General features: G+C 49.8%; 1 protein-coding gene across 1 annotated transcript in view; it reads left to right on the top strand.

Annotated features, from left to right (window-relative positions):
* Nucleotides 1-21,099, top strand: part of XPNPEP2 (X-prolyl aminopeptidase 2) — a 31,125-nt gene extending 10,026 nt beyond the window's left edge. Inside the window, exons 8-21 of the mRNA XM_003918258.5 lie at nt 1,548-1,649; nt 2,790-2,871; nt 3,195-3,390; nt 4,488-4,577; nt 6,190-6,299; nt 6,990-7,067; nt 8,185-8,256; nt 10,805-10,865; nt 12,121-12,190; nt 12,780-12,884; nt 13,617-13,676; nt 14,313-14,389; nt 19,187-19,276; nt 19,875-21,099. Coding sequence (XP_003918307.1) covers nt 1,548-1,649; nt 2,790-2,871; nt 3,195-3,390; nt 4,488-4,577; nt 6,190-6,299; nt 6,990-7,067; nt 8,185-8,256; nt 10,805-10,865; nt 12,121-12,190; nt 12,780-12,884; nt 13,617-13,676; nt 14,313-14,389; nt 19,187-19,276; nt 19,875-20,069 — 1,388 coding nt within the window. The 3' untranslated portion in view covers nt 20,070-21,099. The remainder of the gene's footprint in view (nt 1-1,547; nt 1,650-2,789; nt 2,872-3,194; nt 3,391-4,487; nt 4,578-6,189; nt 6,300-6,989; nt 7,068-8,184; nt 8,257-10,804; nt 10,866-12,120; nt 12,191-12,779; nt 12,885-13,616; nt 13,677-14,312; nt 14,390-19,186; nt 19,277-19,874) is intronic.
* The last annotated feature ends 280 nt before the right edge of the window (nt 21,100-21,379 follow it).

Below are 21,379 nucleotides of genomic sequence, written 5' to 3'. Positions count from 1 at the left end.
GCTAAAGAACAGAGTTCAGCTTCAATAAGCTTATAGAGACGAGAGAGACTTTCCAGCCACTTGCAGGTTTTAAAGGAGAAAGGAGAGTGCAAAGGGCAGAACATGAAAAGTTCGCTACTCAAAGATACCTGTACGCACCAGACCGTTGAAATTTGGGTTCATTTGGTTTCTCAGAAAGGTATCATATTCCTGAACCTTGAAAACATAATTGCAAGTGAAAGAAGCCAGTCAGAGAAGCCCTGGCCTTCTCAATGGAATTGTACAATTCCATTTGTATGAAATATCCAGCATTGGCAAATCCATAGAGACAGAAAATAAATTAGTGGTTTCCTGGGGCTCAGGGGAGAGGGGATAGGGAGTGACTCCTTAGTGAGCACAGGGTTTCCTTTGGGGATGATGAAAATGTTCTAGAATTAGATCGTGGCGATGGTTGCACAACATTGTGAGTGTGCTGGAAGCCACTGAATTGTGCACTTTCAAAAGGTTAAAATGATACGTTTTATGCTATATGTATTTTACACATAACATAAATTATGTGTTAAATATGTAGTAAAATAAACCTGCAAAATGTATTGTACCCAAAGCTTTGGTCATTGTTGAATAGTTTTACCGGTTTACAAGAAATATTTTTCACGTCATTAAGTTATTTACGCTCATATCTGAACCCAACTAGGACTCTTTATGGCCTTCGGCCAGCAAACTCCTAGTCCTGCCTGGTGTAGATTCTTTGAATACCTTGCAGGGGGCAGGGACAGAAGATGAAAACTAAAGTCCTAGAACCTGGATATAAGCATCTGAGAAAGGACGGTGCTGTGACACAGAGTTTAAGGACAGATTTGGAGACTGACGATGTTATCAAGACAGTAGTGTCTGTACAGATTAAGAGCGTGGACCATGCAGTCAGACAGACCAGAGTTCAAATCCCAGCTCCACGTCTTGCATCCATGAAACCCTAGACAATCACTTTACCTCTCTGAAGCCTCAGTTTCCTTATCTGTAAAATGGGACGGGTAAGCATTAGAACAATGCACATGGAGTACTTAGACCAGTACCCGTGGCTTAGTAAATACTACAGTTACCGCAGAGGAGAAGGTTAAACATGGCCCCAGCCCTACCCCTTTGTCCTTCAACTAGAACTGCTCTACTGATCTCAGTCTACATGCTTATTTATTAATCAGAAAGATACAAGACTTACTACACCTCAAGATACCATTGAGTGTCCTTTACAAATATTAATTCATTCCATCCTCATAGCAACCCTGTTGAGGCAGATACTTACTATACTTCATCCCCATTTTACAGATGTGCAAAATGAGACACAGAGGGGTTAAGTAATTTGCCCAAGATCACCCATCCAGTAATGGCAAAGCCAGGATTTGAGCCCCATCTTGGTGCAGGGCCCATGTCATTAAGAGTTTGTTTGAGGAAAGGGTTCTGCTGCTTTTTAAGAGGATGCAAAACTGTTACTCTAAGGCTGACCTTCCAGGAACCAAGTGCCAAAGGCAAGGTCTGTCACTTACACTTTCTTTGGGCTCCTTTGCTTCTAGGGAGCACTTGGCAGGAGAAAGTATCTGGCGTCCGAAGTCAGATGCAGAAGCATCAGAAGGCCCCAACTGCCGTCCTTCTGTCGGCGCTTGAGGAGACGGCCTGTGAGTGTGGATTTGCAGACATGGGTAGCCGCCTGGGTCTCCCCAATGCCCCAAGCCTCCCAGGCCCTGTAGCACAAAGCTAGCTCCTCCCCAAATAACCGTGTGCCCACCAGTTCTTCAGAACTCCATGGCCACAGCCCGTGAGAACCAAGAAGGGTAAGGGGGCAGGAGCTCATGGCTGCAGAAAAAGGACACAAGGTAGCCCTGAGCAAGCCGGTACCAGCCCACAGGCCACCAGAGGAATGAACTGACCATGGCAGCAAAGTGCTTCCATCTCATTAAGGGGAGGAGGACCAGCAAATGCCTCCCAACAACTTAGCCACTACCCCAGGGCACTCACACTCCCAGCTTTAGCACCCAGTGGGACCCTACTCTTTCTGGTATGGCTCAGGACTTCTTGTCTGATCCCTATGGCTGGGCTTCAGATATTCCAGGGACCCACTGGAACTGTGTGCTGACTGCTAAGTATCTGCATTTTTCTGGGGGGAAAGAGCCATAACTCTCAACAGCATCTCAAAGACCGCCCCCCTCCCAAAAAAAAAAAAAAAAAAAAAAAAATTGAGTAACATGCAGGGGTAGATGATGCAAACATGTTGCTGGTAATCTTTGGGGGCCAAAAGAGACCGTAGGGCAAAAGTGTCAGAAATGCCAGGCACAGTGATTCACGCCTGTAATCCCAGCACTTTGGGAGGCCAAGGCGGGCGGATCATCTGAAGTCAGGAGTTCAAGACCAGTCTGACCAACATGTTGAAACCCCGCCTCTATTAAAAATACAAAAATTAGTTGGGCGTGGTGGCAGGCACCTGTAATCCCAGCTACTTGGGTGGGTGAGGCAGGAGACTTGCTTGAACCTGGGAGGTGGAGGTTGCAGTGAGATCTTGCCACTGCACTCCAGCCTGCGCGACAGAGCAAGATACTGTCAAAAAAAGGAAGGAAGGGAAGGAAGGAAGGGAAGGAAGGGAAGGGAAGGAAGGAAGGAAGGGAAGGAAGGGAAGGAAGGAAGGAAGGAAGGGAGGGAGGGAGGGAGGGAGGGAGGGAGGGAGGAGGGAGGGAGGGAGGAAGGAAGGAAAGAAAAAAAGAAAAGAAAAGCTTGCCTCAGGCAGATCAGCATTAAATAGTCCTTGTCAATTCTCTTCCCAGGGCTCTTCAACCTTCGAGCCAGTGACATCCCCTATAACCCCTTCTTCTATTCCTACACACTGCTCACAGTCTCTTCTATCAGGTATGGCTTTTCCTTAGTTTGCTGTCGTGGACTTCCTCCAACTTCCACCCTCTCGATGCCCCACCACTGATCCTGCCTTAATGTACAGCCCTCTGGTTGCCCATCAGCTTGGTGCCTGCCCCAGCACAACCCTTTAGAAAACCCCCTGTTGGCTTTTCCTGACTCTTTAAAACTCTATCCCTGTTGAATCCCAAATCTGGCCTGCTTGGCTCCCTGGGGCTGGCTTCCTTTGACCTCCAGGAACAAAGGGACTGTGACTGCCTCTGGTCCTTTGCATTCTTAACAGATGCTCAGGACCCTCCTTGCCTTCCCGCCCCACCCAGGTTGTTTGCAAACAAGAGTCGCTTTAGCTCTGAAACCTTGAGCTATCTGAACTCCAGTTGCACAGGCCCCATGTGTGTGCAAATCGAGGATTACAGTCAAGTTCGTGACAGCATCCAGGCCTACGCATTGGGAGATGTGAGGATCTGGATTGGGACCAGCTATACCATGTATGGGATCTATGAAGTGATACCCAAGGTGGGTTTACCAGGCCCCAGCCCAAGCCAGGCACCAATCTCCGCTCCAGGCCTGAGAAGTCTTAATCTAAAGTGGGATGAAACCCCTCAGCCATTCAGTCACCTGGTCAGCCAACAACTGTGCAGTGAGTTCCCTTCTTGGCCTAATTGGGAAGAGACAGAATAGGAAACAGGGATGTTCGTCCAGAGAGTTCATAAAATTGTCAGGAGGCTGGAGAGTATATGGCCTGATCTAGCAGAGACTTTGGAGTCAGCTAAACTTGAAAATGAATTCCAGCTCCGCCCCTAACTAGCTGTGCAGTGACTTTGGACAAGCAACTTAGCCAATCTGGGTCTTTTTCTTCACCTATAAAATGGCAATAAGAGTCCCGACCTCACAGGAGTCGTTCAGTGGAGATTTAAAGGAGATAGTGTATATGGCTGACACATGGTAGGCGTTCAATAAATGGTAGCTGTCATGATATGTACAGGAAACTTACACTGTCAGAATAGCCTGTCGAGGCCGGGCGCGGTGGCTCAAGCCTGTAATCCCAGCACTTTGCAAGGCCGAGACGGGTGGATCACGAGGTCAGGAAATCGAGACCATCCTGGCTAACACGGTGAAACCCCGTCTCTACTAAAAAATACAAAAAACTAGCCAGGCGAGGTGGCGGGCATCTGTAGTCCCAGCTACTCGAGAGGCTGAGGCAGGAGAATGGCGTAAACCCGGGAGGCGGAGCTTGCAGTGAGCTGAGATCTGGCCACTGCACTCCAGCCCGGGTGACAGAGTGAGACTCTGTCTCAAAAAAAAAAAAGAATAGCCTGTTGATTGACTCAGGCCAGACTCTGATCCATCCCAGAGTGCTGGTGGGATCCAAAGATAGGGAGTTCACTGCCAAGCAAGGCACTGTCAATCAAGGAAGCCTTCCTGGAAGGAGAGAAGGTTCAGCTGGACGTGGAAAACTAGGAAAGAGAGAAAGCACACAGAGGAGAGAGCATTGCCAAGAAACGGTGGCAAGTCTCACCTCTGCTGGGTCCTCCTGCCAGTCCTTTGAAAACACCCCTGTGCCTCCTTTACTGTGCCCCCAGACCTCCTTTTCTCCTCCCTGCCCCCAACAGGAGAAACTCGTGACAGATACCTACTCCCCAGTGATGATGACCAAGGCAGTGAAGAACAGCAAGGAGCAGGCCCTCCTCAAGGCCAGCCACGTAAGTCCACGTTCAGGCAGACATGGCCTTTTGGGAGTATCCAGCCTAATGAGTTAGAAAGGAAAGGCTTCCAGAAGAGCCTGAAGAAAACCCTCAATGAAACAAAGAAGCAAGCTGAGTGTGGTGGCTCACGCCTGTAATCCCAGCACTTTGGGAGGCCAAGGTGAGAGGATTGCTTGAGCTCTGGAGTCCGAGACCAGCCTGGCCAACATGGTGAAGCACCGTCTCTACTAAAAACACAAAAATTAGCCGGACATGGTGGCAGTCACCTGTAGTCCCAGCTACTCAGGAGGCTGAGGCATGAGAATCGCTTGAACCTGGGAAGTAGAGGTTGCAATGAGCTGAGATCATGCCACTGCACTCCAACCTGATGGGCGAGACTAGGTCAAAAAAAAAAAAAAGAGAGAGAGAGAGAGGGAGAGAGAGAGAGAGAGAGAGAAAGAAAGAAAGAAAAAGAAAAGAAAGAAAAAGAAAGAAAGAAAGAAAGAAAGAAAAAAAAAGAAAGAAAGAAAGAAGGAAGGAAGGAAGGAAGGAAGGAAGGAAGGAAGGAAGGAAGGAAGGAAGGAAGGAAGGAAGGAAGGAAGGAAGGAGGAAAGAAAGAAAGAGAGAGAGAGAAAGAAAGAAGAAAGAAAGAAAGAAGGAAGGAAGGAAGGAGGAAAGAAAGAAAGAGAGAGAGAAAGAAAGAAAAAGAAAGAAAGAAAGAGAAAGAAAGAAAGGAAGGAAGGAAGGAAGGAAGGAAGGAAGGAAGGAAGGAAGGAAGGAAGGAAGGAGGGAAAGGGAGGGGAGGGGAGGGGAAGGAATAAAGAAGCAGACACCAAATTATTCCCAGGCGCCCACATGCACCACATATCCTTGCCCCCAATATAGTACAGTGGTTTAGAGCACAGGCCCCGGAGCTAGGGTGCCTTGGGTTCAAACCCCAGTTCCACCCAATTCCTAACTGAGTGACCTTGGCCAAGTCATTTTACCTCTCTGGGCCTCAGTTACCCCATCTGTAAAATGAGGATCATAATAGTAATCTTACAGCATATGGTTGTTGTGAGAATTCAATGAATATGTATATTGCTCTGAGCACCATCTAGCACATTCTAAGTGTTAAATGTTAGCTGTAATGATTTCCTCACACTGGCAAGAGGATGGCTCAATTTTTAAAAAAGAATTCTTGTTAAAATTAAGATAAACCACCTCATTTAAAAAAAAAAAAAAAACTTTATCTTATAGGAAATTTTAAAGACACACAAAGGTAGAGAAAATAGCATCATAATCTCCAGTGTCCCTTCACCCAGCTTCAACAGTCCTTGACTCATGGCCATTCTTGTTTTGTCTATAACCCCATGTTCATTACCACCACCACCACCCCCTCTGCTGCTGGATTCTTTTAAAAGTAAATCCTAGATAGCATGTCATTTCTGCTGTCAACACAGAACTCTTTCAAAAACAGGAACACACTGTGATCACATATAAACACTAACAAGAATTCTTTGACATCAAATAGCCAGTGTTTTTAAAGCTCCACATCCTGGAGCAGCTATCTGATCTCCATCATCTTGGAGCCTGTGGCTGCAATCAGACCTCAGCCAGCTCCTCTGTTTCCCTGCTTCCCCAACTCCAGGTGCGGGACGCTGTGGCTGTGATCCGGTACTTGGTCTGGCTGGAGAAGAATGTGCCCAAAGGCACAGTGGACGAGTTCTCGGGGGCAGAGCTCGTGGACAAGTTCCGAGGGTGAAGAGCCACGGCCATCCTTTTTAGTGTTGCAGTGGGGGCAGGGAGGGGGAATTTGTCCCCTTACTTAACGGGAAGGAAGATCCTCCTCATATGCGGGCTGGGTGGGGGAGGGCTCTGTAGAACAAGGAGAGACAGGTTCTTGGTTGGTGGGGGAGTTGAGCAGGGGGCGTTGGATTACATTTCCCGCCCCGCTGAAAGCAGGACAACTTGAAGGGCCACAACTCAATAGCGTCCCCTAGTGTCTGCTTCAGGCACGGTCTGGCTCTCCCTGGGGGAGGCTGTGGCTCAGACCAGGTCAGCCCCTGGACCACTTGAGAATACCAGGTAGAGAGGAGGATTCCCGAAGGCATGCTTGGCCCAAGTCAGGGCCCGGATTGTAGGTTTGAGGTACAGGATGCTCTTCCAGGACTGGGGGAGTTTTCAGATACAAAGAGCTGGGTTTCTTCACTACTATCCGTAAAATGGAGGTGGAGAGGGAATAATTGGTGTCTACAGTGTGTCCTCTGATCTTCCTCTATAAATGACAGGTCAAGGCTTGGGGAGATGGAACCAGGAGGTGAGGGCTGGGAGAGCCAAATGGTGCCTGGTAGAGGCAGCCGTGACCTTCATTGGATTTTATTAGATATCCCAGGCCCAGCCCAGTCCAGGGGCCGATTCATTGACCATGCCTTGCCTTGTACTTTCCAGAGAAGAACAGTTCTCCTCTGGACCCAGTTTTGAAACCATCTCTGCTAGTGGTCTGAATGCTGCCCTGGCCCACTACAGGTACTTGAGGAAAATTAATTTTCTAGGGCCCTGTTGGGGGATCCCGTTGTGTGTATAGAGGAACAGGGTGAGGGGAAGGGGATGTTCTGGGAACTGAGTCCACATTGGAGGTCTGAGGCTCTTAGCCCTGTGGGGGCTGGGAGAGGAGCTCAGTGTGGAGTAGGGAGTTGCTGTGTAATGAAAAGGCCTGAGCACTGGAGGCTAGGGGACCTGGAAGGGAGACACCATTGGATGCTTTTCCCTGGCTTCCCGTGTGTTGCTTATGTTAGCTAATGCTTAAAGCTCACGAGGTCACATGAAGAGAGGCCTGTTCACTCAGTCTGAGCCAACCAAGGTGGGCCCAAGATGCAGGCTAGCCAGGTGTTTGGCCCTATAGAAAACAAAGCCCTGCAGGCCTGCCTGATGAAATGTGGGGGGCCAAGCTGACCAGCTGCCTCCGCCCGGCATGGGCACAGCAGGGAGAGATCAGTGCCCTGCAAGGGAGTGCCTGATATGTCCCAGAATTCCCTCCCTGGTGTCCCCTGGTGTCTCCCACGCTTTTGGCTGCCTTGCCCCAGCCCCTCCTACCCACTCGGGCTAGAGTGTCGCGGTGGGTGCTCCTCCGCTTTACCACCTCTTGCTCTGCAGCCCCACCCTGGAAGAACCCTCCCTTCCTGTGCTCTGCTTCTTCTCGGGGCCCTCTGCTCTCAGAGGCAGCAGGAAGTTAGAGACAAAGGGCCGAAGGAAGCATCCAGGTAGAGGCCCAACTCTTCGCCGCTGTACCGCGCATCCTCGTGCAAGCCCCTTGGCCTCCATGGGCCTGCTTCTCCTTATGGAAAAGGAGACGGCTGGGCTGGGGAGTCTCTAGGGCTCTCCCAGCTCTCACATTCTGGACTTCACCCTCTCTCTCCTCCCGGGGTCCAGGGCCTGGCTCAGCCGGGTGCAAGATTAGCAGACCTGTGCTGAAGACAGCAGCAACGGAAGCTGAGTTATCTTCCAGGGCCCTTTGGGATAGAATGACTTCCCCCAGAGGGACTGGCCTGGAAGCCCAGACCCCAGAGGTCCTCCCACCAAGGGCCCCCATGTGATCCAGTGCAGGGTTAGGCTGCCCCTCTCAGCATTCTCTTCCCCTTCTCAGCCCGACCAAGGAGCTGAACCGCAAGCTGTCCTCAGATGAGATGTACCTGCTGGACTCTGGGGGGCAGTACTGGTATGTACCCCTCACCTCACCCTGGCCTAGATGTCTCTGCTCAGACCTCCTGAGCCTGCTAAGAGTCAGCCAAAGCTTTCCCTTCCTGAGCCATGGATTCTTCATCTGAGAAAGGAGAGACCTGGAATGAGCCCCAAACATCCTTCCCATTTTCACACACAGGGGTCCCTGCACAATGGGAAATACACAGAGGCTGGAATAGTGGCAGGACCCAGGCAGCACCTCTGTGGGAATTAGGAAAAGACTTCCTTTGCTCAAGTAAAATGTTTACTGTTTTGTGTGGGTTGTTTGTTTGCTTGTTTGTTTGTTTTTTGACAGTCTCACTCTGTTGCCCAGGTTTGGAGTGCAGTGGCGCGATCTTGGCTCACTGCAACATCTGCATCCTGGGTTCAAGCGATTCTCCTGCCTCAGCCTCCCGAGTAGCTGGGACTACAGATGTTCACCACCATATGCCTGGAGATAGATATAGATATATAGATAGATAGATATAGATAGATAGATAGATAGATAGATAGATAGATAGATAGATAGATATAGATATAGATATAGATATAGATATAGATATAGATATAGATATAGATATAGAGAGAAAGATGGAGTTTCACCATGTTGGCCAGGCTGGTCTCAAACTCCTGACCTCAGGTGATCCACCTGCCCTGCCCTCCCAAAGTGCTGTCCCAAAGTGCTGGGATTACAGACGTTAGCCACCATGCCAAGTCTCAAGTAAAATGTTTTCTAAGTCCACGTATTATTACACAGTCTGAGCAACTATACTCAATGTCCCTGCCTGGCTACACAAACACATACACCCTACTCTCACCCACTCGTGCACACCCTGGACAACCCTGCACCACCAACATCATGCAGACTCCTCAGCCCCCTCTTCCCCATGGTACTGTTCAGGGTGGAGGTGGGGGCAGATGAGAGAAGCAACCCTTTCGATGGGCTACCCTTGTACAGTGTACAACCTGAATGCTCAGACATGACAGCCATGCAGAATAGGCTAACCTGGCCAGGCACGGTGGCTCACACCTGTAATCCCAGCACTTTGGGAGACTGAGGCAGGCAGATCACCTGAGGTCAGGAGCTTGAGACCAGCCTGGGCAGCATGGTGAGACCCCATCTCTACTAAAAATACAAAAATTAGCCGGGTGTGGTGGAGCATGCTTCCCAAGGGAAGCTGAGGCAGGAGAATCGCTTGAACCCGGGAGGCGGAGGTTGCACTGAGCCGCAATAGTGACACCGCACTCCAGTCTGAGCAACAGAGCAAGACTCTGTTAAAAAAAAAAAAAAAAGGCTAACCCTATTCCTTCCAAACGTGTAACCAATCATTCACACCAGAGTTGAGCTGAGCAGAGCTGACCTGAAAGATTTTCCCTTCTCATTAAGGAAGGAAGTAGACTGTGGGAAGCATGGGGTGGGGCAAAAGAAGGGCCGCACTGAACTGATGGAGGAGCAAGGAGTAGTTTCAAATGGTTTCCCAGTGTCTATCCTGTGGAAATGGCGAATGTGCTAACAACAGAGGCTCTTTGCTTGTTCTTAGCACAGCTCTCTGGGATCTGGAGTAGCAGACGCTCAGCTTAGCAGCCTTTGCTGGTCAGGAGTTTGATGCTGGGTGTACTTGAGATGGCCAGTGAGCAAAGGGGAAGTGAATTTGTGGGGGCGTTGCTGGAATGAAGTGTGTTCAGAGTAGGGTGAGGCCGGGGAAATAGTCACCTCACTTCCTCTTCTTTCCTTGTGAAGAAGAAGGCCACCACACCCTATGACCCAAGGAGGAGCCCCAGGGCCCTGGGACCATTTCTCCCCTCTCCCTCACCAAGGCGTGATCACAGGGACCATCCTGTGGCAACTGCTGCAGCTGAGGGTTGAGAGTCAGACCTTGGGGCTGAGGCTTCACCTCAATGGAACTCAGCAAATCACTGGGTCAGATCTGTGTTTGCCATGGAGAGGACTGCGTGGAGAGGCAGTGCTTCCTCTAGGCCTGGCTTCATTGAGGTTCAGAGAGGGAAACAGTTGCATGGCCTCAATGGCCTCATCTGTGAAATGGGGATAATGAGGCCTCCTCTGCCATTCTTCCTGGGGAGCAGCAAAAGTGTCCTATAAATGGTCAATAACTATCTGAATATGAGAGTGTTATGATAACATAATCTCTCTGGACTTCAGTTTCCCCAGCTGTAAAAAGGGGACAATCCCCTTTCTGCCTCCCAGGAAACCTGGAAGAAGCCTTGCTTTGAGAACCAGCCAGACCCAAGGAAACCCAGATCTACAAAACAGCCAAAATGAGTGCGATGGGGGAGGAGTGTGTAGGGCAGGGAATCACACTTGTCAGACAACTTAGTTGCTTTTAACTTGATAGCTTTGCAGAGGCCTTTCACACATAGGCACTGAAGAGGTGATTTTGATTATGGTAGCTGTCTTCTTCCTTTTGCCGTCCACGCATCCCATCCCAGCCCTGCCACTTATGGAAAGCACACAGAAAGCACATGGCCCCAGTCACTAGCCCCAGGCATTTGGCAGAGCAGGACGTGTTGGTTTTCCTTCTCCACAGGGACGGGACCACAGACATCACCAGAACAGTCCACTGGGGCACCCCGTCTGCCTTCCAGAAGGTAAGCATGGGCCCAGATTTCCCCTCTCCCCCCTCCCTCAAGGGGGCACCCAAGCAATCAAGATCCCTTCCATTTCAGAGGCTAAAACTGAGGCACAGAGAGGTTACGTCGTTTGCCCAAGGTCATACATGGTACCAGAAAACCCAGTGCTCCCTGCTGCTTCCCTGGGGATATTTCAGGCCACTGACAAGGCCTCAGCCCAAGCTGAGCCTCGTCCTATTCTGGTAAATCAGTACACAAATATTTTTTTGTTGCTGCCTGTGTGCCTGGCCCTATACTCAGCAGAAAGAAAGAAAGGCATCCCAAGTGGAGGAAAACAGCACAAGTGAAGCCTCCGCAGTGGAAAGGAGCCAGAGGTGTTCAGGCTGGCCAGCTGGGGCAGAGGCGAAGGCATTGTCTCTGTACACCAGAGGGCCCTGGGGGTGGAGCAGCGAGCTGCCGTCGTGCTGCATGCAGCAGGCCAACTCTGGGGCAGACATTGTGCTGGAAACACAGAGAGAGGAACAAAATGCTGTGCAGGCCCCCAGGAGCTCACAGTTTAGCGGCAGAGTCTGCTGCCTCTGGCTGTCCTGCACAAAGTGACAAGCCTATGCACTGTGTGTGGTGATGGGGATTGACCACATCGCCTCTGGAAGTGACCAGAAGAGGCCACTGTCAGCCCACCTCCCTCCCCTGACAGAGGAAGGCTAAGCTGCCAAGTCAGCAAACCTCAACCCTCATGAAAGGCCTTAAGAAAACTCAGCAGCCGTCACAACCACAGGAATGAGAGCGCTAACCTTCCACGAAGCATGCGCACTGTTGGCAGCACCTTCTGTACATTAGTCTGCCCGCCTCTCCCAACAACCTTAGGAGCTAGGTCCTGTTATCTTCCCATCGCAGATAAGGAAACTGAGGCACACAGCAGTTAAAGTCACCTGCCCAAGGTCTCAGAGTGAGTGGCTGAGTCAGGATTCAGCCCAGGGAGTCACAGCCTCGGCTCACCGTCACCAAGTGTCTCCTGTAGATATTGTAATGACCCTCATAAACCAGCCATAGAGAAGCACGTGATGGAGCCCCAGCTTTGGGAAGGCCCTCTTCAGTCTCTGCTGGCCATCTTCCAGAACCCGGGCAGCCACAGATGACGATGCAACTCCCCCCACCCTGCCCACACACACCCAGGCCTGGGCCCTGCACCATGTATCCACAGGCCAAGCAACTGGAAACTCCCCTGGCTCCTCCTCCCGTCCTCCACATCACCTCTTCCTCTCCCCATCAGGAGGCGTACACCCGTGTGCTGATAGGAAATATTGACTTGTCCAGGCTCATCTTTCCTGCTGCTACATCAGGTGGGTTTCAGAAACCAGGATGGACACAGCCTCAGGCCCTGATTTCACAGGACCAGGACTCAGACCATCACCCTGGGAGGCTGGTGGGGCAAGGATTTTGTCATCATCCCATCCCTTATGTAGGTGAGAAAATCCAGCCTAGAGAGAGAAAGTGACTTGCCCAACGTCACACAGAAGGTTAGCGGGAGACCCAGGCCTTGAACTCAAGTTTCTTAATCTAACACTGTTGCTCAGAGGTGGGAGACATCAGTGGGCCACAGCAGTTATGGGAGGATTCTTAGAGGAATTAGGTGTCAAAGTGCAAAGCCCTGACAGATGGGGAGAAATTATAGTAGAGGCATCAATCCAGGTAATGGATACAATGTACAGTAAGCTGGAGATAGTGATGGGCTGGTCTGGCGAGGGAACCACTAACTCCATCCATCAGCCCTTCTCCATCCCAACCCAACATCATTGCATCAGTGCATGCTTAGCGGCCTCTCAGGGGCCCCTCTTCTTGGGCACCACTCTGATAGTGGAGCAGGAAGGGGCAAGGTGGACAGTCTTCGGTAAAGCCAGCTGACTGGGGTCAATCTCTCTTCCCTTCCAGGGCGAATGGTGGAGGCCTTTGCCCGCAGAGCCTTGTGGGATGCTGGGCTCAATTATGGTCACGGGACAGGCCACGGCATTGGCAACTTCCTGTGTGTGCATGAGTGTAGGTGTCTCCTCAACACTCCCCAGCACCCCCCCCCCACTTTTATTATACTCTCTATGAAGGTAGAACATTTCACAGGTATGGAAATGACAAAGACCCACAAAGATGCCATGATCTAACCAAGGTTACCCAGCTCCACAGGGTAAGTGAGGAATGCCAGCAGCAGGCCAGTCCTGCTGGATGCTTGGCATTCCAGAGGGCACCAGAAAGAGGGTCAAAGTCTAGTGGCTAACTTATATAGACCCCAGAGAAATAAAAGCCAGAGCCAGCTGCATGTGGTGACTCACACCCGTAGTCCCACTGCTTTGGGAGGTCAAGGTGGGAGGATCACTTGAGGCCAGGAGTTTGAGATCAGCCTGGGAAACACAGCAAGACCCTGTCTCTACAAAAGAAATGTTTTAAGTATCCAAGTGTGGTGACATGTGCCTGTAGTCCCGGCTACTCGGGAGGCTGAGGTGGGAGGATCCCAGGAGGTCAAGGCTGCAGTGAGCCATGATGGCGCCACTGCACTCCAGCCTGGGCAACACAGCAAGACCCCCTCAATACCTAAATAAATAATAAAAGCCAGAGCCAATCTGGTGTGTGCCAGGCCCAGGCAGACAATGATGTAATGGACCTGTGCTCATAGAGATGCTCCGGGATCCTCACTTACCTGCTCTTCCTTGGAAGCTGCTCACTTCCAAGCTGGTGAGTATAGGATAACTAATACCATCTTTCTGTCTTCCTTTCTAGGGCCAGTGGGATTCCAGTCCAACAACATCGCCATGGCCAAGGGCATGTTCACTTCCATTGGTATGGCCCTCAGGCCCCTCTACCTCACCACCCCATCCCAGAGCAGGGCTAGCCCAGAACTGCAGTCTAGGGTATACCAGCCTTCAGAGGAGCACAGCAGGCACTAGTACAGCTCGGGACTCACCTCCCCATTCCCACCCCTACACCCAGCCCCAAATGACTTGTCCCACCCTAACCCCAGCTCCCCTCAGCCAAGACCATCTTTTTGCCCTTGGGAGTTGATTCCCAGCTATATATTCAGACGAGATCAGGCGCGTTCAGGGTGGTATGGCTGTAGACCCAGTGGTATATCCAGACTCTGGAGTTGCCAAATGCTGGAGTAACAGGACAGTGGCATCCAGAGAGATGGGAGTACCTTCAGGACCCAAGTGGGTTTTTAGGTCTTCCCTGCTGGGCTACAGGGAAGAGAGGGTGAGTCACAGATGCCCCTGTGGGGGATCTGAGGCCTGACAGGGATGAGTTGCCTCTGCTTAGCCAAGCATCTAACCAGTTGTGGGGCTACCAGAATCAACAGCCAGGGAACAGCCAGGGGACAGCCAGACAGCCAGTCCCTCCAGCCACTCATCAGTAGGTACAGGAAGCCTGGGCTTGGACCCTCTCCCAGCTTAATGCCACCAGCATCTCTGTGTCTCCCAGAACCTGGTTACTATAAGGATGGAGAATTTGGGATCCGTCTCGAAGACGTGGCTCTCGTGGTAGAAGCAAAGACCAAGGTAAACTGCCACCAGGATGGGCTGGAGGTGTGGGCAGCACGTTAGTGACTTTGGGCTGCATGGGAGGAAAGGTTTGGGAAGGAAGATCAAAGGAGAAGGACATTTAGTGTGCAGGCATGAATTTATTTGGAGTCTTCTTTAGGAATTCCATAAGTCAGACTTTTCAAACTCACTTGCACATTTGAATCACCCAGAGAGCTTTCTCATGTTTTAAATGCCCATGCCCAGGCCCCACTCCAGACCAAGTGAATCATTATCCCTGCCCTATATCATTGGTTCTCAATGCACATAATAATCACCAGGGGAACTTGTTAGAAATAAAGATTCTGTATAATAGCAGCCAACAAGATAAAATACCTAGATGTAAACTTAAAAAGGCTTACATGGAGAAACTCTCTACTAAGGGACATAAAAAAGATTTAAGTAAATGGTGCTCTCTGGAGAGAAGCCTCAATATTATGAAGATATCATTTATCTCTAAATTAATCTATAAATTCAACACAACCTCAATTCCAATGCTAACTGGATATTTTTGTAACTTCACAAAATGATAGTAAAGTTTATTTGTAAAAATAAACATGCGAAGATAGCTAGGAAAATTCTGAAAAAGAAGAGCAGGGCCAGGTGCAGTGTCTCATGCCTATAATCCCAGCACTCTGGGAGGCCAAGGCAGGAGGATTGCTTGAGCTCAGGAGTTTGAGACCAGCCTGGGCAACATGGCAAGACCCCATCTCTACGAAAAATACAAAAAAAAAAAAAAAATTAGCTGGGTATGGTGTCATGTACCCGTAGATCCAGCTACTCAGGAGGCTGAGGTGGGAGGATCATCTGAGCCTAGGGAGGTTGAAGCTGCAGTGAGCCGTGATTACGCCACTGCACTCTAGCCTCGGTGACAGAGCAAAACCCCATCTAAAAAAAAGCAATAAGAAAAGCCAGCTCTCTCAAATTTGAACACAAACTACCACAACTAAAATAGTATGACACTGGAGATGAAATAGACAGCTGTAACAATGAAACAGAACAATTAGTCCAGAAATAAACCCTCTTATTTCCATAAACAACATGGGAATTTAGTTTACAAGAAAGCTGATTTTGCAAAACAGTAAGAAAAAAAATGATTATTCAGCAAATGGACAGGGGGAACAAATGGCTAATCATTTGGGGGGATTAAACTGAATAACCTCCAAAATAAAATTCCAGATGGACCAAAGTTTTAAGGTGAGCAATGAGACCACAAAAGATGTAAAGGAAAACCTCTATCAACTCATTTATAATCTCAGGGTGGAAAAGAGTCTTTCTTTGTAAGACCAGAAGCCATGAAGGAAAAGATTAATAACTCTGACTAAATAGAAAATGGAAACAATGTTTATGGAAACAATGCCATAAACAAAGCCAAGAGATGTGTGACAAATATCTCTTGGCTTTGTTTATGGCATTGTGAGAGGGTGAATTTTCTTATTTTACCATGAGCTCTTACAAATCCATATGACAAAAATAGGCAAAACAGGAAAAAATAGGGCAAAGGACATGAAAAGGCAATTCACTAAAATTAACACCAAATGGTCCACATATATGTGGAAAGATGCTCAAGTTCATTCTTAAAGAAATACAAGGCTAGGCGCAGTGGCTCACACCTGTAATCCCAACACTTTGGAAGGCCGAGGTAGGTGGATCACCTGAGGTCAGGAGTTCCAGACCAGCCTGACCAACATGGAGAAACCCCATCTCTACTAAAAATACAAAATTAGCTGGGTGCGGTGGCGCATGCCTGTAGTCCCAGCTACTCGGGGGGCTGAGGCAGGAGAATCACTTGAACCCAGGAGGTGGAGGTTGCGGTGAGCCAAGATCATGCCATTGTACTCCAGCCTGGGCAACAAGAGCAAAACTCTGTCTCAAAACAAACAAACAAAAAAATACAAATCAGGGCCAGGCACCTGTAATCCCAACACTTTGGGAGGCAAAAGTGAGCAGATTACTTGAGGTCAGGAGTTCCAGACCAGCCTGGCCAACATGGTGAAACCCCATTTCTACTAAAAAATACAAAAATTAGCCAGGCATGGTAGTGCGTGCCTGTAATCTCAGCTACTCGGGAGGCTGAGACAAGAGAATCGCTTGAACCCGGGAGGTGGAGGTTGCAGTGAGCCGAGATCGCACCACTGCCCTCCAGCCTGGCTGGCAGAGCGAGACTCTGTCTCTAAAAAAAGAAGAAGAAAAAGAAAAAAAGAAAGAAAGAAAAGAGAAGGGGAAAAAAGTATCTTTCTTGCTCAGTTTCCTTCCTGAGAACATTTCAGGCACACACAGCATATGTATCTATCTATGTATATATTTTGAAAATTCACACAAAATGGATTCTACCATACATACTTTTCTGCATCTTCCTTTCCTGCCCGGCTGCCCCTTACTTAATAGTAAACCTAGAAGAGTGCTCTACAATAGCACAGGGAGACCTACCTCATTCTTTTTAAGGGTTGTGGAAGAGCCACAACAACAGTATGTGGCTGTCCCATGGTTTATTTAACCAGCTGTGGACATTGAGGCTGTTTCCAAGTTTTTACTATATTTACCATCAATGCTGCAAATCAACATCACTGTATAAACATCTTGGTGAGCTTTTGGGACTATATCCAGAAGGTACATATCTCGCGTCGGGATTTCAGAGACAAAAAGTACAAGCATTTTTAATAGGTAATTTGATAGATATTGTCAAACTGCCCTCCAGAAAGGTTGCACCGGTTGTACTTTCTCCAACAGTGTGTGAGAGTGCCCATTTCCTCACATACTCACTAGCACTGAGAATCACCAAAGTCACTAATTTTTGCCAATCTGATAGGCGAAACATGGTATGCTATTGTTGTTTTGATTTGTATTTCTTTTCTTTTTTTTTATGGAGTCTCCCTCTCCCAGGCTGGAGTGCAGTGGCGAGATCTTGGCTCACCACAACCTCTGCCTCCCGGGTTCAAGTGATTCTCTTGCCTCAGCCTCTCGAGTAGCAGGGATTACAGGCACGCACCACCATGACCGGCTAAATTGTGTATTTTTATTAGAAATGGGGTTTCACCATGTTGGCCACGCTGGTCTTAAACTCCCAACCTCCGGTGATCCACCAGCCTCGGCCTCCCAAAGCGTTAGGATTACAGGCGTGAGCCACCACGCCCAGCCTTATATTTCTTTAAGGATGGACTTGAGCATCTTTCCACATGTATGTGGACCATTTGGTGTTAATTTTAGTGAATTGCCTTTTCATGTCCTTTGCCCTGTTTTTTCCTGTTTTGCCTATTTTTGTCTTATGGATTTGTAAAAGCTCATGGTAAATAAGAAAATTCACCCTCTCTCTGTGATATGTGCTATATTTGTCACACATCTCTTGGCTTTGTTGATGGCATTGTTTCCATAAACATTGTTTCCATTTTCTATTTAGTTTAGTCAGAGTTATTAATCTTTTCCTTCACGGCTTCTGGTCTTGCACAGAAAGACTCTTTTCTACCCTGAGATTATAAATGAATTGATAGAGGTTCTCCTCTATATCTTTTGTGGTCTCAGCCTCCCAAATAGGTGGGACTACAGGCGCCCACCACCATGCCCTACTAATTTTTGTATTTTTAGTAGAGACGGGGTTTCACCATGTTGGTCAGGCTGATCTTGAACTCCTGACCTCAAATGATCCACCCACCTCGGCCTCCCAAAGTGCTGGGATTACAGGCGTGAGCCATCCATCGCACCCGACCTCTTTTATTTTTAGAGACAGGGTCTCACTCTGTTGCCCAGGCTGAAGTGCAGTGGCACGATCACAGCTCACTGCAGCCTCGACCTCCTGGGCTCAGGTGATCCTCCCACCCTTCCACCTCAGCCTCCCAAATAAGTAGGACTATAGATGGACACCACCATGCTCAGCTAACTTTTGTATTTTTTTGTAGAAACTGGTGTATTAGTCTGTTCTCACACTGCTATAAAGATACTACCCAAGACTGGGTAATTTTTAAAGGAAAGAGGTTTAATTGACTCACAGTTCCACATGGCAGGGGAGGCCTCAAGAAACTTACAATCATGGCAAAAGGCGAAGGGGAAGCAAGGATCTTGACATGGTGGCAGGAAAGAGAGAACTAGCAAGAGCAGGGAAAACTGTCTTATAAAACCATCAGATCAGCCGGGCATGGTGGGTCATGCCTGTAATCCCAGCATTTTGGGAAGCTGAGGTGAGCGGTTCACCTAAGCTTAGGAGTTCAAGACCAGTCTGGCCAACATGGTGAAACTGCATCTCCACAAAAAATACAAAAATTATCTGGGTGTGGTGGTGCCCATCAATAATCCCAGCTACTTGGGAGGCTGAGGTAGAAGGATCACCTGAGCCCAGGAGGTAGAGGCTGCAGGGGGCTGTGATCACGTCACTGCACTGCAGCCTGGGTAACAGAGGGAGATCCTATCTCAAAAAAATAAAATAAAATAATTGAAATTTAGATTTCTGGGCCCTGCCCTAAGGATTCTGCCTCCAGTAGGTTTGGGAGGTGGGCCCTGAAATCTGCATATTTATCATGCTCCCTAAGTGCTGTTGATGTGCGTACTTCAAGTCTAAATTTCCAGAATCAGGAGGGAAGCACCAAAGGTGGAGCACTAAGTGGCAGACAAGGGGGCTGGCGAAGAGAAGGGACTCTAGAAGGCTCAGATCTACCCAGAGTGTCCAGGGTTGATGAAGCCCAGCTCCCTGTGTCCTCTGGGTGGAGTGCTCCCTCCTTCCCTTCAGCCCAGCTCCTCCTCCTCCCTCACTGTCCTGCTTACCTGCCTTCTCTTGTGGACTCCCAGTACCCAGGGAGCTACCTGACCTTTGAAGTGGTATCATTTGTGCCCTATGACCGGAACCTCATCGATGTCAGCCTGCTGTCTCCTGAGCATGTGAGTGCCCCTCAGCATTGCCTTCTCCCTGACCCTGGGCCTTTCCTGCCTCTGCTACCTGCCACCACATCCTCTGTCCCTTCACCTCCCCCAGGAGGGTCCACACTGGTGGCACCTGCAGACACACACTAGGGCATTCCTCCCCAGCTCATCAGAGACCCCAGAGCTTCTAGAACTTTCCAGTCAGACCAGCCTGCCCAACCCCAGGTAGTGAATAACTGGAGGGGTCTGAGATTGGGCCTCTGAGCTCAGCCACTACAAGGCCTGGAACTATAAGTGATCCCTTCCATTCTTTCGCCTCAGTCTCCTATTTTGTAAGCGGAGGATAAGAATGCCTGCCCAGCTTACTCCCATTACCGGGCCTGAAATCTACCCACCCCACCGCCCATGAACATCACCATGACATGAAACAGCCACCGAGGGGAACTGCCTCTGGAAAGCCCCAGAGAATTCCTGAGTCCTGATGATGGTGGGGGACCTGTGGCAATCTGGACCATGGTGACAGCTGGAGTACCACAGTAGGGGATTGGGTGTCACCAAGACTTCACCTCTTGGCAGCTTGGCTTGGAGAGGCTCTCACCCCTTCTATCCTTCACAGCTCCAGTACCTGAATCGGTACTACCAGACCATCCGGGAGAAGGTGGGTCCAGAGCTGCAGAGGCGCCAGCTGCTGGAGGAGTTCAAGTGGCTTCAACAGCACACAGAGCCCCTGGCCGCCAGGGCCCCGGACACCGCCTCCTGGGCCTCTGTGTTAGTGGTCTCCACTCTTGCCATCCTCGGCTGGAGTCTCTAGAGGCTCCAGACTACCCTGGTAACCCTCCATCTAGATGGGGGGCTCCCTTGCTTAGATGCCCTCACCCTGCACTGAACATACCCCAAGGGTCCCTGCTGGCCTATCACCTGGAAACCTTTGCATTCATCCTCCTTCTCCAAGACCAGGCCCCAGGAACACAGGGCTTCTTGGCCCCAGACGATACCTCCCTGCACCCCGGGGTTGTATACTACACCCTGGGCTCCTAACCCCAGGCCCCGAGATAGGAGAGCCAGCTGGTCTCTTCTCTCCTGTGATCTCAGTAGGCCTAACCTATAACCTAACACAGATTGCTACAGCTGCTCCCCTCCCGCCAAACAAAACCACAAGAGAGCAATGCCCCTACCACCCCAGGGTGCCATGGTCCCAGGAGAGTCCAAACCTATCACCACCTGTTGGGTATAGCCAGAGCTTTTCCCACCCAGTCAGGGCATGAAACAGCAACCCCCCACATGTGAACCCATCATTCCTAAACCCTGGGTGGGCTCTATGCCAAGTAACGGCAGAGGGAGTTAAGCCACAGGAATTTGGCTGTGGAGTAGGAGGGAATGCGGCGAGGCACTCTGGAATATGACCCTACCAGAGGTTGGAAAACAAACTTGGGCAGCCGGAGTGCGTCACTATTCTAGACTTCCCTGGCATTCAAGGAGCCCTTTGAACTTCCCAAAGTGCAGCCACAGCTACAATGCTGTTAAATCCTCCCACATTCTTGGATGCCCCTTCACCTTGTGTGGACAGTATCTGGTTTCTCCATTTTACAGACAGGAAAACTGAGCTTCAGACAGGGGATGGGTTTTGCCCAAGGACACATACATTTGGTTGAGAGCTGATGGGGCCAGATGAACCGGCACTCCAGCTCTTTCACCCTTCAGCATCATGCAGAGTCCCTGAGCCCACCTCCCAGCCCTCTCCTCATTCTCTGAACCCACTGTGGTGAGAAGAATTTGCTCCGGCCAAATTGGCCGTTAGCCACCTGGGTCCACATCCTGCTAAGACGTTTAAAACAGTCTAACAAAGACACTTGCCTCTGGGTTTTGCCTTGTGTCTGCTGTGTTGCCAGAGACTGCTGTCACCTGTGGCTTTTGTGGTGGGGGAGGAAGAAGAGAGGGTGCAGTGGGGGTGGGGACATGAGGCTCCTAGAAGCTCAGCAGGGGAGCACGTGGGCTTGAGAGTGTGTGTGGGGGCATGCATGTGAGTATGTGTGCGCATGTGCACAGATGCACGTGCACACCACGCCCAATCAGCCAACCTCCAGCCTGTGCTAAAAAGGTATTGTAACCTTGTGGAGGGGA

Source organism: Papio anubis, chromosome X, assembly GCF_008728515.1.
Source record: "Papio anubis isolate 15944 chromosome X, Panubis1.0, whole genome shotgun sequence".
Taxonomy (NCBI): domain Eukaryota; kingdom Metazoa; phylum Chordata; class Mammalia; order Primates; family Cercopithecidae; genus Papio; species Papio anubis.
Note: the sequence above shows the minus strand (reverse complement) of the source record. Positions and strands in the feature narration are given on the sequence as shown.